General features: G+C 42.5%; 1 protein-coding gene across 2 annotated transcripts in view; it reads left to right on the top strand.

The window, feature by feature from the left end:
• dock8 (dedicator of cytokinesis 8) overlaps window positions 1-18,746 on the top strand; it is a 50,347-nt gene that overhangs the window by 14,222 nt on the left and 17,379 nt on the right. For both annotated transcript variants that reach the window (XM_076730792.1, XM_076730794.1), the window contains 26 exons: window positions 80-188; window positions 3,571-3,780; window positions 4,362-4,447; window positions 5,188-5,254; window positions 8,410-8,559; window positions 8,748-8,828; window positions 8,951-9,113; window positions 9,234-9,370; window positions 9,572-9,665; window positions 10,129-10,291; window positions 11,047-11,164; window positions 11,525-11,595; window positions 11,809-11,953; window positions 12,190-12,291; window positions 12,434-12,529; window positions 12,816-13,050; window positions 13,692-13,856; window positions 13,973-14,151; window positions 14,638-14,730; window positions 15,708-15,803; window positions 16,450-16,599; window positions 16,861-16,974; window positions 17,216-17,371; window positions 17,561-17,700; window positions 17,922-18,085; window positions 18,323-18,474. In XM_076730792.1, coding sequence (XP_076586907.1) covers window positions 80-188; window positions 3,571-3,780; window positions 4,362-4,447; window positions 5,188-5,254; window positions 8,410-8,559; window positions 8,748-8,828; window positions 8,951-9,113; window positions 9,234-9,370; window positions 9,572-9,665; window positions 10,129-10,291; window positions 11,047-11,164; window positions 11,525-11,595; window positions 11,809-11,953; window positions 12,190-12,291; window positions 12,434-12,529; window positions 12,816-13,050; window positions 13,692-13,856; window positions 13,973-14,151; window positions 14,638-14,730; window positions 15,708-15,803; window positions 16,450-16,599; window positions 16,861-16,974; window positions 17,216-17,371; window positions 17,561-17,700; window positions 17,922-18,085; window positions 18,323-18,474 — 3,436 coding nt within the window. The remainder of the gene's footprint in view (window positions 1-79; window positions 189-3,570; window positions 3,781-4,361; window positions 4,448-5,187; window positions 5,255-8,409; window positions 8,560-8,747; window positions 8,829-8,950; window positions 9,114-9,233; window positions 9,371-9,571; window positions 9,666-10,128; window positions 10,292-11,046; window positions 11,165-11,524; window positions 11,596-11,808; window positions 11,954-12,189; window positions 12,292-12,433; window positions 12,530-12,815; window positions 13,051-13,691; window positions 13,857-13,972; window positions 14,152-14,637; window positions 14,731-15,707; window positions 15,804-16,449; window positions 16,600-16,860; window positions 16,975-17,215; window positions 17,372-17,560; window positions 17,701-17,921; window positions 18,086-18,322; window positions 18,475-18,746) is intronic.

Below are 18,746 nucleotides of genomic sequence, written 5' to 3'. Positions count from 1 at the left end.
AGTCTATGTAATGTCCCCAAAAGTGATGCAAACACCACTCTGTGTATGTGTGTGTGTGTGTGTGTGTGCGCGTGTGAAGGTGCCAGGGGGATGGCTGGAGCGCGTATTCGGAGCGAGCAGGACTACATAAACTCCTCCGCAAACAGACCTTTGAGTCCGACGTCCAGCCAGAGAACCCACAGAAGCCAGTAAGAACCACAAACACAGCCAACCTTTCATTTAACACACACACACACGCTCACACACTCACACACACTCACCTTCTTATTCTTACCAACATCCTTATTCAAACCTGAGTCCTTTAAGTAAAAGACATTAACTAGCTTCCATATGTACAAGTTTAACTTAGCCTGTGTCTTAACCATCACTGTGTTGCTCAACAAAGGAGAAGTATTAGCCTTCTTCAGAGTCATTCTTGCTACACTGGAATCATTCTTGACTTCTTTCCTGCTTTGGTCAGTCCTGTCCTTAACAATTGGTTGCCTGGCTGTATCCAAAGTTCAAAGATACAAGCCAATAAAGATCACAAGTTAACGTGTTATGTCTTGTTTGTTTATTTTTTACAGACAACAGAATGACTATTTGTAGCTGCGCAGGGAGTCGCATGTTGTAATTTACATAAATGTTGGTGTCATGTGAGGTTGCTGGTTGGCAAACAGCACATGCACTGCACAAAAGGGCTGGCCAGACCGATGAACTGTTGTTCCTCAAGTAATAGTTACGCTCCATAACTCCCTGTTAAACCACAAATCGTTGTTTATACATTTTTTTTGTGTATGGATTCAACAAAAAAGATATACAGTGCATCCCGGTGGCCTGTTGGTTAAGGTGCATACCACATAACTGCAATGCCCACTTTTCGCTACTCAGCTGGAGGACCTTTGTGACATCACTCCCTTTCCATACGTATCTCTTCTAACACTATAAAGTAAATGGAAAAAATGATAAGGTAAAATGTGTAAACGGTCCATGTTCTGTATCCATAATTAATCAGACTGGTATCAATCATCTAATCTAAATGTCGGCAAGAAAGCAAATAAGTGCACTTCCCAAAATGTTCTGCTTCCTGAGCAGCACGATATGAAAAGCTACTTCCCAACTTTGTCCTTGAATGCCAATATGTTGCTCTTAGTTAGTGTCTTTTGTGAGAGTAAGACCATTAAATGAGAGCAGTATGGCAGCCCATACTGATCAAGGCTTGAGACAGACAACAATACTGAATGTGGAGTGTGAGGGAGGAGTGGGAGACTGGGGGGGGGGGGGGGGGGCAAGCAGTGAACACAGCAGTGTTTTGTTATTCCTATCACTCTTACCACTGTGGCAGTGGCTCTTTTCAAGTGTGCTCAGCCTAGTTTGCACTGAAATAAACCTGAATATTATAACTCTTTTCACCTCTATGTGTTTAGACAGAGATGTGATGATTAAATATATTGTATTTTTTTTCCTGTTCTGCTATTTAAATCAGTTGCTTACGTCTGCATGCCTCAGTCCTTTCCTTTCATTATGGCTCCATGCCTCAGTACTCCACTAACACCTCTTCTAGCCAAGTTCCCATCCTCTCTCATTTCCCTCTCTTGCTCTTTCTGTCTCATAGTGGCCAAATCCCCAGCTCCTAGCATGAGACAGTCCCGGCCAATCCAAGTCCCAGTTAGCGCCACTCCCAGCTTCTGTCCCAGCCAGTCTCACCAGCCCCCTCCTGTCACCTCATCCTTGCCAATTCTGGTTAATCACCCAAACCAAAAGGCCCTTATTACAGGCTGTGGGCTTCCCATGATCTAGATGCCAGAAAGAGAGTGACAGAGAGGGGAAGAACAGCACTATTGTCCTTTGGCGCTTGATGGGTCTCGTCTCTGGTCCAATCTGGTTTAGCAATCGCCCTTGGAGCATGGTGTGATGGTCCCATGGAGCCTCAGCAGGGTGAAGCTTCACAAGGGTGGAAGCTCGGTCAGTCCTTGCCTGTGGTTGGAGAGCGGGGCTGTGAGATTGATGGATGATGGAAAATGAAGGAGACAAGAAGACAGGGGTGACAACGGGGATTGTTCAGAGCTTTGTGGAGCAGTGAGGTTATGCCCTGCCCTCTAGCTGAGTCTGAGTAATTCCATGTGGGGCCAGTGCCAGTCTGAGAGATCTCTGACCGATGGGCAGATGATGCTCTAATCAGCTGATTTTAATACAAGCTCCTGATATATTAAATAAAACGTATTCCTTTTCCCCACAGTCTGAACGGAGGGAGAATTTTAAAGCCAAGCTGTGTTAATGCTAATGTCAGAGTTTGGATTTGTTCGTATGAGGGAGGTAGAAGTTGGTGGTATCCATTCATGGACGTTTGCTGATTGTAAGAATGCTGTATGTTTGAAGCAAAACAGCAGAAAACAAGGTGGAGCTAACAGGAGCCACAGGGCAACATAAATATTTTAATGATGTACAACAGAAGACATCTTTTGTGCATTTCTGTTGCTTAATTCTCCTCTCAGCTCTCACTCCAGGGCGTCTGAGAGGACACATTTGAGTGCATTTGCATATCCTATTAAGTGAGTTCATTTAAAGGCATTAAGCTCATTCCTCTGGCTGGTGCTCATTTTTTGTCCAACAGGCCAACGCTGTTGCTGTCAGTGCACTGAGTCGGCTCTGCCCTCTTCGCTGCCATCATTTTTGTCTGTCTAACAGCAACCTCTGATTGCAGAACTTGATCGGCCAATGTGCAATGCATAGATATCACGAGTGACGAATCGCTCATACAGTAGGGTGTGCTGTATGTCAGAATTCATAGTCGCTTTATTCCCTGCACTCCGGTGTCTTTTCTATGTACATTGCTATGATTATGAGGCAAGAAAACTGCTTGTTTGGAATAAAGAAGGAAGCACCTGCTCAACATGGTCCTATAAGGGCTCATTCTGCTTTCTGTAGCGTACACAAAACCTCAACATGAGCCTGTGTCGCGTGTTCTTCACAAAGCATGAGCCTTGATCAGAAGAAAACAGTGACTGCTATTGTCTCCAGGCCAGAACAGAAACTGTCTAGACTGCCTAAATGGCTGCTAGCTGTTTGTTGTGTCTGCGTACAGCATAATCATGGAGGCTGCATTTTCAGTGTACAGTATGTTGTTGGCGGACCTTAAAATACTATAGACTTGATATTTTTTGCTTACATTGAAGTTCAGGCACATTCTGAAATGTGATCACTGGAAGGGAAAAGGATATTTAAAGCTATGTGGGAACACTGGGGACTAAAGTCATACGTCTTTTGGGAAATTCAATAGGGTTGGCAAGTATGGATGCCTTTTACTCAAACCCCATTCAAGTAATATTATTTAAACAGAAGAAGAGCAGACTTTGACCGAATATCCATTAATATGGTATTCATTACCCTGCGCCCATTTTCTTTGATCTTCCTCTTAATAACATCCCTCTGGATATTCTGCCTTAATACCCTCTTATTTTGCTCATCCTTTGTTTTTCTGTTATTGCTCCATCTTTCCTTTCTTCATCCCCCTCACCCTCATCTCTCTTTCGTCCCCCACCCCCAACCCCCGTCACCACCCTTACCCCTCTCTTTTTGTGTTCGCCCCAGGTCAAGTCTCCAACTCTAGCAGGGCTGAGTGATGACTCTGGCCGCACACTGACCTCCTCCGATTTTGACTTGCGGTGCTTGACCCCAGACCAGAGAGTGGAGGGGCTGCTGGCCTTCAGCAGCCATGAGGAGCTGGACCGCTTCAACCAGGAGGCGCGGCAGGGGAACAGACACCCTGAGCTGTTTGCCCTGTACCCACCAGCTGATGAGGTGAGATGTAGCATGGAGAGAGTTGCTACTCGCATGAAGCAATACACAAGTGCATGCATGCATATGAGAACCATGTAGGCGCTTTACTCCCCGAATGTTTTTGAATAGAAATGCTCATTTTTCACTATTTTCGAGCATTTTATTGACCAAATGATTAACAAGGAAATAATGGTTTGATTAATCTATTATGAAAATGATGCGAAGTTGCACCCCAGCTCTCTCTGTGTCAATATAAAAGTGGACTTTATCTAACAGGAAAAGTTGCACAGATGTTCAAAATAAACATTTGACGAAAAACTTAATGTTTTAAACACGACTCTAAATGTTATCATTTTTTAGATGCCAAAGACATGTAAAAAGCATCAAGTTACACATCTCTTGCTTGTAAATGTTTTTTTTCCTGCACCTTTTTAACACTTGAAGTGTATTTTTCTCTTCTCTTCTTCTCTTCTTCTGTGTCTTTTTTTCTTCTTTTCTCAGTAAACACCTGCAAATCTTATTTAAGATCCTCAGTCTCCTCTGACAACTTCTCCATGTCTTTTTGCGTAACTTAAACATTTTTCTCTTCTATTGTGTTCCAGGAAGATGCAGTGGAGATCCGGCCCATCCCTGACTGCCCCAAAGAACACACTGGAGACCGCATTCTGATCCGATGCCAGGCCATCAAGTATGTCATACATTTTCATAATACTGCAGGGTGGAGGGGTCGGGTTTGAACAGCTGCCTTCTGTTTCTCTTAAAACTTGGACAAGGAACCAACAGTTGTGTTGAAGGGAAATTACTCCAACACCCTGCTGTTTATAACAAAATGCCCTTTTGCTTAGCGTTTAACATACAGGGCGTTCTTGTGTGTCGCGTCTGATCACAACTTAAGAACGAGTCGTCGTTCCACAAAGGGCTCAGCAGTAGATGTGACGGACAGCAGTGTGGGAGAGTGGAGGATTGCTGTGCAGTGGTTGTTGTTCTTCTCCAGAAAATCGCTGTCCCTCCCTCTCTCTGTGGGATTTTGTCTCTGTGTCTCTTTCTTTTTCTTTCTATTACACACACACACACACACACACACACACACACACACACACACACACACTTTCTCTGCCTTTGACTCTCCATCTCATTCGTCCTTTTTGCAACCCATAAAACGGCCACATGTTTTAGTTGAACTCATTTCTCTGCTTGCAGCGGTTTGGCAGCTCCATCCCCTTATCCTTTAACCCTCAGTTCAAACATGTCATCACTTACTGTATTACATTTTCTTGCCTCCCAATGCAACAGTAATCTACAGGAATAGAGCAGAATAGGAAAAAATAGAATGAATTTGAGTACAGTAAAAGGAAATGAGTACGTTAAGTATTCGTCTCTCCTGCCATTATTGAATTACTCATTTCCATTTCCTTCTTGCTTTCATAGGTTTGAGATTGACATTGAGCCCCTGTTTGCCTCTATGGCCTTGTATGACCTGAAAGAGAAGAAAAAGGTAAGAAAAAGCTTTGCCTCGCTTTGTCCCGACAATTTCTATTGTTGTCTTCATGGTGTTTCTAATGTTGACTTAAAGTATGTTGTAACTTCCATCCTGGACACTTGTGTAACATGTTCACCTTGCCACATACAGTACAGGGAAAATGACAAACAGCTTAAAATGCAGTACTCCTGCAGTAAATACCAGTTTGCTCATTACAATGTTTGTTGTGGAGAGTGTGTCTTAGTTGGTGTTGGGTCTGTTGGGTTGCATCATGAGAAATATATGTCTGATTTAATAAGAGACAGTTGCTATTTCCAGGAAGATTCAAAGGCAATGTTGGCCCATTTTTGAGGCCGTCATTCGTAGTGTTGTAGTGCAAAACATTGAAATCCAATTATTCTTGATGGCCAGTGCCTTGCATGTTAGCATGGTTAGCTTCCACTGGTGTCTGAATGTGTGTGTATGTGTCTAAAAAGATGGCATCAAAACTGAAAATCTGATTTATTGCAAAGTGCTGCTGTCTTTTATTCCCTCCCTTGTTTCATGGTAGCTTGTGTGTCATGTGACTCCTGGTGGTGCAGGGAGGTCTCATAGTTTCTTTTGGCGGTCGGCGTGGCCATGAGGGATCAGTGTAATCTACAAGGTTTAATGTCTCATCATCCTGACATTTTTATACCCACGGGGGTCGTCATGTTTTGGTTCTATAACTACTAATACTGTGCCGCATTTTCCCAGTCAACCATTTTGAGCCATGGCTGTTTGTGTGTTTTCTGTGGATTTACACAGCCAGATAGTTTTTTGGGTGAAAGGGGTTGGAAGGATTTAGTTCGTACTTAAGCGCTCATGGATCTCTCAGATGAGACAGGGCTTTAGCCACGGGCCTTGCCCTCTCCTCGGGGCTGCCCAGCTGCTTTCCGGCTTGTCTGCAGGAACGGTGGCTCTAAGATTGTCTGCTGGGTGAGATGGAGCAATTTAATGCCCTGTAATTTTGAAAAGGGACTGCATGTAAGACACTCTTGACACAACATAAACATGTGTTGCCTATATGTCAGAGAGTGGACATATAGGCAACAGGATATTCTTACTGTTGTCAATCTGTAAGAGAAGTGTCTCATTGTCACAGTGTATTTCACTTAAAATTGCTTATTTAGTTTTGTGTTAATCCGCAGTGTGTCTTTGTGGAGCTTAATATAACTTCCTGTCTATTACGTTGAGCAGAGGCAGATCCAGACTGTTAAAGAGCTATGAAATGTGTCTCTGTCTGAGTGAAGGAGAAACTATCAAACTTGTTCTGTCAGTTAAGTGTAATCGTAGTGGAACTGTGAAGCATTTGCTATTGACCCATTTATCTCTGAGCCCTTTGTGCTTTTACTTTCTTTTTTTACTTTGCCTTTCTCCAGCTCTCCTCTGCACACTTGTTTCTTTCTCTCTGTCTCCTGTGGAGTGTTTCTGCCACATTCCTGCTGCCTCTTTGCCTCATTTCTCTCTTTTCCTGCATCCTTTACTGTTGTCCCTCATGGGAATTTTGTTGCTGTGTCTGTTTGCTTTTTTGTTCACATCAGGTTTGCTGTTTCACATCTGTGAAATCTGCAGCAGATGTTCACATAATTCCATATAATACTCCAGTTATTAATCATGGCCTATCAGCTAAGGTGGAGACATGGGATTTGACCCAGCAAGTGGCCTACTTATGATATCACGTTCATGGATATAAACAGAGGAAGGTCTAGTGTAGACATGCAAACAGACAGATGTGTCCTCAAAGTAAAAAAAAAAGGTGGCTGAGAAGAAATATATTTTTCTCTCCGAGTTTTCTCCAGGCATTTGTAGTCTTCTTGTTGTGACAATACAAGACTAGGCAAGCCCAGTTTTGCTGGACTGTGACGGAGCCCCTTGGGAAGACACAAACTGTGATCAGGACACATCAATTTTTTTAGAGATGCAGCAGATACACACGAGTCATCTATGCGTTTCAGTGTGTCTGTGGCTTGGTTGAAAAGACGTTTCTTTTTCACTGAAGCAGCAGCCTTCATAGGCAGTATAACTGCAGATTCATGGACTTGTATTGCAGAATGTTTGTGGGCAAAGTGGCTAACGTCTGCCCAAAAACTGCACGATTTGTCATATTCGAATAAAGTCGTTAAAAGGGCCTTAAAACACACCAGAGCTTGCTACACAGATGCTAAGTTGGCAGCGCTGGAGTGGTTAGTAGAAAATATAAAACATTTGCTCTCAAACAGCGTGTGCCAGTCAGTCAGATACATAGCCTCTAGTGTACTTAAAGTAGTCTTAAAAGGAGTACTGCACTCCTCGTGTCCCATTAACAGGAGGAATGTTCAAGGTTGACTTTCACAAGTGAATGCTGTTCAAATTCATTATAAATGTTAACTCAGTGAACACTTTGTTTGACATGGCTGTTCTGTTTAATGACAACATGAAGCCGAACATGCTGTTTATGTCAGCTGGATTGATTATTAAGAAGTGATATGTGTGATTCCAAGACACCATTTGTCAGTAAGAGCTGGTCTCCTCCTCTGCAGCCTTTTGAGAGCGTTCACTCTTGCAGTCAGTGCGCTTTGTGTTAAAGTGAACAGGGTCGTTTCTGTCGTTGCAGGAGTTTGGCTCTCTGTTTTTTTTCCACCACAATTAATGAAATCAGATTTGAAATAAACCAAAAGTGATCAACCTATAATACCCGTCCGAGTGTGCAATCTGATCACATGATTCCAGTTCACAAGTCAGCCAGGTTTGGCAGACTGGAGGGCTGCTTTGGTGTGGTCAGTGTAATGGAGGTCTTATGGGATGAGCAGAATGCAGGACAGTGGTTAATGGCTTTCCAGTGAGTAGGATCACATGACACACAGCAGGCCAAGCCAGACTAGGACATATGGCTGTGTTCCTAGCCTGAGGTCATCAGGAAGGCGTTTAGAGCAATAGTGGTGTGGACTGAATGGATGGCGTTCTGGTATCAGCCATTGGTTTGCATGAAAGCGGTGTCCCAGAGCCTTTTCTAAACCCATTCCTTCAATCTGTCATTAGAAAATATTAAAGTGATGTTTTGCATTTTATTATTCCCTGAATTTGATGTCCAATAAATTCTATCAACAAAAAGTAACAAGAAGACATTTTTTTGGCGCTCAAGGAAACTTTCCATCTCTGTCTTCGTCCAGATATCCGAGAACTTCTACTGTGATCTGAACATAGAACAGTTCAAAAACTTCTTGAAACCTCACACTCCGCATATTGATCAGTCCACCATGGCCAGATCTGGCATCTTCTCCATCACCTACCCTTCCCCGGATATCTACCTGGTCATCAAGGTAAAACTGAAGTCCATAGCACCTGTGATAAAATGCTAAGAACAGCTTGTATTAACAGTTACAGGATCAGTTTTGTATATCCTGGTAGTCATTGCAGTGCTGTCTTCGTATGGCTTGTCTTCGCTGTATTCCAAAGTATGGATTTTTTAAGTTTCATGTTTCTCATGTACTTCCTTTCTGCGTTTTAGATTGAAAAGGTTCTGCAGCAGGGAGAGATCAGCGACTGTGCTGAACCCTACATGACACTGAGGGAATGTGACTCTGCAAAGGTAATAATCTTTTCCTTGTACCGTCCTCTTGTAAACATGTGCTCTAAGTGTGCTATGTTCTGAAGTTGAAGCCATTCTTAACATTAATTTTTTAAAACTTAATTTTGCTTTTGGTCTTTCAGAACAAAGACAAGCTTGATAAGCTGCGAGGTCAGGCAGAGACGTTCTGCCATAGGCTGGGCCGCTACCGCATGCCCTTTGCCTGGGCAACCGTCAATGTCATGGAGGTCATCTCCACCGCTATGGTAGACCGCGATGTTACCGACTCCGACAGCGTGAAAGGAGGTGTGTGCTTGTGTGTGTTTGTTCTAATGAGCAATACATGCATTTGTGTGCCTTTCCATGGATTGTGTATAGCTGTGTGTGTATCATTTGACCTGTGACCCTGACACTCTGTTTTTCCAGGTAAATCCAGCAGCATTGACCGGAGAGCACCGCTTCCCAGGAGGAATTCTGAACGTTACAGTACCATTGATGATCAGTTCTGCAACATTTCTGCCTTCAAACCTGCTACCATTACTATCAGCACCATCTTCAAACAGGTCTGACCTCCCCACCCACGCACAAAGAGACAGACCAGTCTGTGAAAAATCTGCTACTTCCTTGAGATAGAGCATAAAGTATGACAGACAGATAAATTTGACGTTACAGCCTGGCCTTGTCTCATTCTTTGCTCAAATATGCCATTCCATTAGTTTTAGTAATGTTTCTACTGTAAAACTATGACTTTGTGTGTGTGTCAGGAGGGAGATCGTTTGAGTGATGAGGACTTGCTGAAGTTCTTGTCTGAGATCAAGAAAACCTCCACTCCACAGAGGAGAATCAAGACAATATCAGGTCATCTCTCATCACATCTAAACACTCATTCTGGGATTTTATTTTATTCTATTAGTCGAGAGAATAGTTCTGCATTGCAGCTTTTTTGAGTTGAGAAGACTGATAACACTCTCATGTCTGTCTTAAACATGAAGCAGGCGCCAGTTAGCTTAGTTTGGTGCAAAGAAAGTAATAAACCAAGTGTATACACAACATGTTGTGGTTTTACACATTGGTTTTGTGGACAATTTCTTGGCTGGGTGCAGTACATTCCTAGAATCTTGTTGTCACCATGATGTTACCAGGCAGCAAGCAGAGAGACTCCAGGACGTTACTGCACCTGGCCAAGAAATAGCACATAACCCCCCATAAAACCACAATTTCAAAGAATTCATATGGCATGATGTGATATCATGTGATATATGCATTGTACTGCACATGCAGGTCACTGATATGTGAGTCTCACTTATCTTGTGTCTTCCAGGTTCCATAAAACTGGACATGTCTCCAGTCCACGACACGCCACCAGCATGTTTGTCCACTGAGCTCATCCCTCTGATACCTGTGGCTGAGAAGAACATTCGGCCAGTCAAAGAGGTGCTGGAGTTCCCATCCAGCGAGGTTTATGTCCCTCACAACATTTACAGGTGGGTTAGAAGGGTGATAAGCTCAACACAGTGCAAGGAAGGAAATAAGATTTAGTTTTCTAATCCAAACGTTGTCTTTATATCTCTTATACAAAACTTGCACCTCAACGGGATGAAATACACACAAGGTTTTGGAAAGCAAATGATTCATAGCTTGAGGTGTAAACAGGTTTGTTTGCTCATACAGACACCTTATCTCTCTGAAAGGCCAGAGGCAACAAACAGTCATGCCGTACTCATCACTCATGTTTTGCTCATTTTCGGTGTCATGCCTATTTTTAGGCCTTTCCATCCAGGCTACCTGTGAAACTGCCTCCTAGTGTAACAGCAAGGAGGCAGCCTCTGTGAGCAGAGGTTTAAATCAGCACTCAATTCTGAAATGGTTTCACTTGTAACGAAACATTAGTAACTTCGTGTGTGAACAAGTCCCCTGCATGGTAATTACACGCCGACGTTCTCTGAGCATTTGTTCAGTGGGAGCTGCGGTATTTCCCTGTATTCCAGGTTTCAAGACAGATTACAGTGTTGTATTAAAACCACAGGTCACACTAAATGACTGGTTGTTGGGAATTTTGTGTGACATTACTGTCACCTCACTGCTGCATGACAAAGAAGTTGCTGTACAGATAGTGCCATCTAGTGACGTATATTGGAATTGCTTCATTTTATACATAAAATGGTTTTGCATGATTTTTTCATGCGTTAATTAAACAGGAAGTCTGCCTGACACTCTTTCTCTCCCCGTGTCTCTGTAGGAACCTGCTCTTTGTCTACCCCCAGAGGCTAAACTTTGTCAACAGGCTCACATCAGCAAGAAACATCACCATCAAAATCCAGTTTATGAGCGGGGAGGACGCAGGCTGCTCTCTGCCTGTGAGTGCTGCTGTCTTTAATCACACAGTACTGTTATGACAAAGGAATTGATTTGACCTGATAATTCCACTGGATTTGCTCATGGACATGTGTCCGTTGCATAATTTAAGTAATGTAACATTAATAAATAAAAAGACTGAAGATATATGTTCTTTCAAGTTATTCTGAAAACAATAGTCAGGTATCTGTATGAACTTTGGAAAGGTTTTTCTTGCTGTAATTAACTAATTGTAATTATGTAATTATAGACACCCTGTCAGCTTCAGTCTACACAGATGTATTATGCAAATGCTGTGCTGTTGGACAGAAGTTGTACCTTTTTTTTCATGTTTTTTTTTTCTTCCCCCTGTCCATTCTCAGGTCATTTTTGGGAAATCAAATGGCCCTGAATTTTTACGTGAGGTCTACACCCCTGTTACCTACCACAACAAGCAAGTACTCATTAATGAGTCATCTAATACTGTTTGAGAGCTTATTTTCGTCTTTTAAAAACAGTTTGAGTAACTCTGTCTCTCCCTTGCTCTTTTCTCTTGCTCACTCTGGCTTCTGTTTTCCTCCTTTTGTCTCATCTCTCCATCCTTGCCCTCACCCATCCCTCTTTTTCTCTGTGTTTCCTCCTTTGTTATTCCCTGTGTCCCTCCCAGGTCCCCAGACTTCTATGAGGAAGTGAAGCTGGCCCTTCCAGCCCGTCTGACAGAGAGGCATCACCTGCTGTTCACCTTCTACCACATCAGCTGCCAGCAGAAACAGAACCAGAACAACAGCTGTGAGACGCTCATTGGATACTCTGTGAGATTTTGTCCTTTACTACCCAACCATACTTCTAAACGTACACACAGGAAAAAATAAGCTAGCATGCTAAGATTAGCATTTACCTGGAAGTACTGCTGTGTCTGCTTACATCCTCACAGAGCAACTAGCATGGCTGAAGAGTCTCACACAGAAACAAAAAGTATTTTGGGAAGCAAACCTACAAATGAATTAAGTTTAAGTTAAGTAACACATTCTTTCACCCTTTCTTTTAGTGGCTGCCCATGTTGAATAATGACCGACTGCAGACTGGTCAGTTCTGTCTGCCCATTGCTTTGGAGAAACTACCTGTCAACTATTCACTGAGCACGCCTGAGGTATGCACATCTATTATTATATCATTCTGCATGTCCCGCTGTGCGTGTGTAAAGGAGTAAAACAAGATTCTTAGAAGGGTGTAGACATATTAAGGACTGCACATAGACACACAGTAATATTTAATGTGTCTTTGCTGTGTAGAAAATGCCTCTTCAGGTCCCTCCAATCAAATGGATGGACAGCCATAAAGGCCTTTTCAACCTCGAGATTCAGGCAGTGTCATCTGTACACACACAGGTGAGCAGTGGTTGCACACACAAACACAACGCTGTCTTTTCTGTTGACCCTGTCTTTCTCTCTTTGTCTGTCACGCACACAAGTAGACTAAACATGAATGTGCACACACACACAGCACAACAAGTGTCCACTCTGCTGTAGTAAGACATCCACCCTGGAGCATTGCACGCACCCTGTCTTGTTAGATTTGTTTTGCTGTCTCTTTTGTTGTTCCTCTGTCACTTTTTATCGCTCTGCTTCCCCTGCAAGTACAGCACTGCAACAAATCATCCCTTTTCTGTACCAGGACAACCACCTGGAGCGCTTCTTCACCCTCTGCCATGCCCTGGAGGGTGGCGCTACATTCCCCTTGCGGGTCAGGGAGGAGAAGATCCCAGAGAACAAGCTGGAGCATGAGCTGAAGCTCAGCATCATCTCCCTGTCGTCCTCCAGTTTAGAGCCTCTGGTCCTCTTCCTCCATCTGGTGATGGATAAACTCTTCACCCTCATCATGCAGCCCATGGTCATCGCTGGCCAGACTGGTGAGGAGTTCACTTGACTCAAATAACTGAGTGAGGTCACTGTTGCTGCGGAGAAATGGAGTCTCTCCAATCTCTGGTTGTCACACATGGTGCTCAGTTTTTTTTTTGTTTTTAGCAATCAGTTTATTTATTTGTCAAGCAAGGATGTCGAATATCCACCTGCACCAGCAAAACCATGACACTTCTGACCAAGTGCTGTACTCATACATCAACAATTTGATATTTTGGCATTGAAATTTTAAAAGGTACAAGCATTGATTGTAGGGCTGCAGTTTGTTGGGGATTTGTTTACATGAGGTATTGGTTGAATAAGGAAAAAGTTGGTCCTGCCATCCGTCCACAATAATGAGAAAACAGAATAATTTTTTTTTTCTTTTTGTTTTTTCATTAGAAAAACATCTGGTGGGTCAAATTAAGCCTTATGGTGGGCCAGCCCCTTTCTGGGCAGCTTGCACTAGATTAGGCAACTGATCATTTTAGCATTAACTGATTGTTTGTAATACGCAGCTTAATGTAGTTTTTATGGTAACGATAGTGTTCCATTTGTCGTGATGATATTTTGGATAATATTCTGTCTCATTATGTTATTGATATTATAACTCTAACATTATTGAATGCATGTTTGTGTCTGTCTCCTACAGCCAATCTGGCCCAGATAGCCTTCGAATCAGTGGTGTCTATTGTCAACAGTCTTCATAACAGTCAGGAGCTGGTCAGGGACCAGCAGGGTAGGAACAGCCTCTTGGCGACCTACCTTTACTGGGTGTTTCGTCTGCCTGATCCACCTCAAGACATGCAGAATGCAGGTACTGATATGAGGATTTATATGTATGAATTTGCTTTTAATTTTTCCTTCCAACACAGTTGCTGTTGTGAGTTTAAGAATTAAGAATTGACCTTTTTTGTGTGTCCATGGACTCAGGTTCAGGGAGTGCGATACCTTCAGCAGAGAGCCGTTACAGCACCATGGGTCGGGCCACGGCAGCCACGGTCGGCACGATGCTTCTCCAGTCCAGAATCCGCAGCAGCAGCAACCCTGACATCCCTAATCCACACACCTCTGCTGAAGACGCTGAGGTGAAAAACATCCTCTCTGCCAAGGTACAGAGGGTTTCCTCAAACCAAATCTCTCTGGAAGAACAGTCACCACACCTTATAAAATTTGCAGTGAATTCAAAGAAAGAGGTTTTAGTGTCACATGAATTAAGCTCAGTTTTGTGAACTTGTCTAGCTTCATGTACTCTTAGCGGGTAATTTGTATTGCTTGAAAAGGTGTGTGATATAAACCTTTGTTAGGTTTGCCCTAATTTTCGCTGGAAGTGCATATTTCACCAGGCAATTGTGTGGTTTTATATATTTGACAAACTACACACACGCGAGTTGCACACGCACGCACACACACACACACACACACACACACACAGTGCGGTATGTAAATATCCCAGCATGATTACACATGCACACAAACAGTCATTTGCTATTCATCCCCACAGTACATTAGGTATTTTAATAGGCCACTTGACACCCACTCTAATGAATGCATCCATCACATTCAACGTGATGGAACCTGTGTGTTTCTGTCTCCAGGGCCACAACAACCCAGGCAGCCGCATGTCCACCTATATGGATGTAAGCAACCACCAGAACCCCACAGGAAGCACCCGGCCCTCCAACAGAAAGGTAAAAAAAAAAAAAAGTTCTTGCTTTCTTTAACAGGTACAGTTTGGAGCACCTTGTTGCAGACATTTGTGTATTAATGAGGAAAAAAATCTTGAAATGCTTTCATTCATTGACCGTTAATCAGCTGAATTGTTTTGAAGATTTTGCATGGCATTACCAAGTGTTCACTGAAGATAGACATTAGACTATATGCTGATTATATACGGTAATATGGTGCATGTTGAGATGTCTTGATTTGAGAAAACATGGAGGCAAAGAATACCATAGCACAAAGCATCAATCAGGTTAAGTCTTAGTGACTTTAAAATTGTGTGTAGCCATCAATAAAGCATAAATAGTCCATACTGTTACAATAACTCTATGTCGTTAATATAGCTGAATTACAGCACAGATGTAGAAATTATTTTTCAAACTTAGGAATAGGTGTTTGAAAAGTCCCAGTATATGATTTTAACTGACACCTGCCTGTCTTCTAATTAAGTATTTTGCAGGTTGCAGTATGATGTGGTTAAACATTTTAGATTTGGATGAATGTACCTGGTACTGCTTAAATAATTGCATTTACAGTGTCTACATTGACCTGGAAATGATTGAATTAAATAATCATATCATGAGCACAACTGGCTGTATTTATCTAGAGAGTGTGTCTTGTCTTATTCTTAATTAATACAAACAACTTTACTTCTGACTGTTAGGATTTTGCTTGTATCCAACAGTACTCAGACTTTAAACATCCCAGTGTGAAGTTTAATTAGCAGAGCTTTCAGCCACCAGTACCCTCTTGTAACCACAGGGTGGGAGTGTGACACTGAGGACACTGTACTGTGGTTGTTTGAGTTTTGGTCAGTGTCTGCTCTCCTGTTGAAAGCTCAGCCAGTACTTCAAAATGATTTCAATGTAATACTTGCAGATATTCTTATCTCCATTATAAAGGGAGGCGGTTTCTTCTTGACCGTTTGTTTATTTCCTCTATGCAGCAGTTTCATGAGGAGCTGGCCCTGCAGATGGTCGTCAGCACTGGGGTCTGCAGAGAAAATGCGTATAAATATGCCTGGTTCTTCTTTGAGCTGCTGGTCAGTGTCTTTTTTATTTTTCATTTACAGTTTGTGTTTTGTTATGGTTGACACTTGCATAAGAGACAAAGTAAGGACTACTTTGGATGTTTGATATGATAAATGGATGAAGTAATAAAAATGAGTCACACGAAACAATGCATGACCTCGTGGCCACACACCTTAAAAGATTAATGATAGTTTTAATGTGTGGTGTATAAAAGGGGCATTTTGAAATCGCTGTAGTCTGTAATTTATCGAGCTGTTTGACAATTTATCACTCTTTTGGAGTTTTGGAAGCGTATCATCACTCATATTCACTCTCATCCCTTCAGTTCATCTGACTTATTTATGTTTCCTCCTTCAATAACTTCACTGCAGGATGCTCACCTTAGTTAATAAAAGGCATCTTTTGTAATTTGAATGAAAAATGAGGATGGAAAGTGATGATAAATAATGAAAAGTTACTCTTTTATTACCAGGTCATCATTTTCATCAAATCAATTTTGCATCTGTCAGGTTACTTGACAGATTATTGACTTGCACAATCACTCTTGTTTTCAGTTAACATGCATTTCCATTACATTCACCTCTTTCGTTTTTATTTGATTCACATTTGCGACGTGTGTGTGTGTGTGTGTGTTTTGATGTATGATTGCTTGAACAGGTGAAAAGCATGGCTCAGCACGTGTCTCATCTTGACAACAACAACGTCCCTCGAAGAAGCCGCTTCTCTGACCGATTTAAAGATGACATCACCACCATTGTCTCTGTGGTTACAGCTGAGATTGGGACCATCCTTGTCAAACAACATAAGGTCAGGACTATGATCATGACGATAACATATTTTTCTCATCAGTATCTCAGACGAGTATAACTTAGTCCAGTCCAGAACTTTCCGCAGCCCCTGTTTGCCTTCTGTTCTTCTGAGTTGGGTCAGTGCCCTCCTACAAGTGAGGAGTTGGAGGAGCTAATTATATTTTCCTCTGTAGGATCAAAAGCTTTCACAACGAGATGCTCGGCAAGATCCAATCAGTGCAGCTTACTGATGGCTGTTTGTTGCTTGTTGTTGCTTTAGGAGGTAGAGCAAGCAGAGAAAGTCAACATCAGCCTGGCCTTCTTCCTCTACGACCTGCTGTCTCTCATGGACCGAGGATTTGTCTTTCAGCTGGTGAAAAACTACTGCAACCAGGTAGAAAAATGCTGGGAGCGCACACCAAAGCCATTTAACATGCATCTTTAAATACATGAATTCAGTCAGTTCCCCAGTGGAAACTTGTTTTTTTACATTCTGAAAAAGAGGCTTCCATGAGTATGAATATGTGTTTCTTTTTCTGAAACTGTTTCCAAGACATTTTATTTACCTTCTCTGTATATTTTGAGGTACTGTCATGCATTCATTGATTTTTTTTTTTGCTCTATTTCCCCTCAAGATGTCAGCTAAGAGTGTGTCAATGCCAACATTGATCAGCATGCGTCTGGAGTTCCTGCGAATCCTGTGCAGTCACGAGCACTACCTCAACTTGAGCCTCTTCTTCAGCAGCCCTGCTTCTGCTCCGGCCTCACCGTGTCCATCTATCTCCTCACAGGTATGCCCACTTGTCAGTCAGATTTTGCACTTATGCATGTTGTAATTCAGACATTCAGGTAATTGTTTAAGCATTGACACTAAATGAAATTCAAAGAGTTATTTGAGGAGTTTATATGATAAAGCAGATGAGATTTGATGTGATTCATTTTAGAGAGAGCTGTTCAAAAAGTATTTTCTTTCCATTCAGAGCTCCGGCTCGTGTAGCTTCCAGGAGCAGCAGAGGATCTTGGGGCTGTTTGAGCTTTCTCAAGAATTCAAGCAGCAGCACTACCTCACCGGTCTGCTTCTGACGGAGCTCAGTGCTGCTTTAGACATGGAGTCAGAGGGGTATGGACACATAAGATATTAACCTCCTTATGACCTCGTTATTACAGAGCTGTCATGCATGTAAAGTTCTGTTGACTTTCTTTTAAGGTTCCCACATAATTGACCTAAAAGTGCCAAAGAATATATATATATAACATCTGTAAATATTTGAATCGTGTATACTTGTAATGTAATTGGTGGATTCAGTAAAATTTTAAGCATATACATGTGTGTGTTGACAGGGGAAAGGTCCAAAGAAAGGCCATCAATGCCATCTACAGCCTGCTGTGTTCCCATGATCTTGACCATCGTTGTATTAAACCCGAGGTCAGAGCCAAGGTGGCTGCCCTCTACCTCTCTCTGGTGGGGATTATCATCGACTCCACCAACTATCTGGATTTCACTGGTATATACACACAAGAGCTCTGACGCATAAATGCATGCATGCTCATTCAGTCAGTCTTTGTTCACCCATAAAGTTCAAGTCCTTTTGTCGTTTCTCGCACATATAGACCATGTAGAGTATGTAGGAACCATAAGAATCAGGCCTGTGTTAATGTTTGATTCCTGTTTTAACTCTGATAAAGACTCAGTGGTGTCGAAGCCTTAGTTTAACATGTTTGACCTCTGTTCATCTGCATAGTTTCTGACACGCGAGGCGGGAAAAACAAGACGGGCGGACCTGAGGATGACCTTGAAAATGTCCCACCCATCAATCAGTCTGTTGCCATGGCGATTGCCGGGAACCCTTTCAACACGCTGGGACGTAACGCTCTCGTTTCCATGGCATCCATGGTAAAAATCTAAAACAAATTGTTAATTTTAAGATGATCATGATTGTTGTATTTTTTTCACTGCGCTTCAAAGTTCAAAAGTGCACGTCGGCGTATGTGTGTGTGTCTGTGAGTATTCTGCCTCCGAACAGGTGAGGTGCACTGAGGTAGATTGATTAGCTGTCATAGCCACACACACTCTTCATCCATCCTGAAAAATCACATGCACACGCACACACACACAAACACACACACACACATCTGCGGAGATGGTTTATGGGCAGGCATTGCCAT

Source organism: Chaetodon auriga, chromosome 5, assembly GCF_051107435.1.
Source record: "Chaetodon auriga isolate fChaAug3 chromosome 5, fChaAug3.hap1, whole genome shotgun sequence".
NCBI classification, from domain to species: domain Eukaryota; kingdom Metazoa; phylum Chordata; class Actinopteri; order Chaetodontiformes; family Chaetodontidae; genus Chaetodon; species Chaetodon auriga.
The sequence above is the reverse complement of the archived record's forward strand: the minus strand, read 5'-3'. Positions and strand labels throughout refer to the sequence as shown.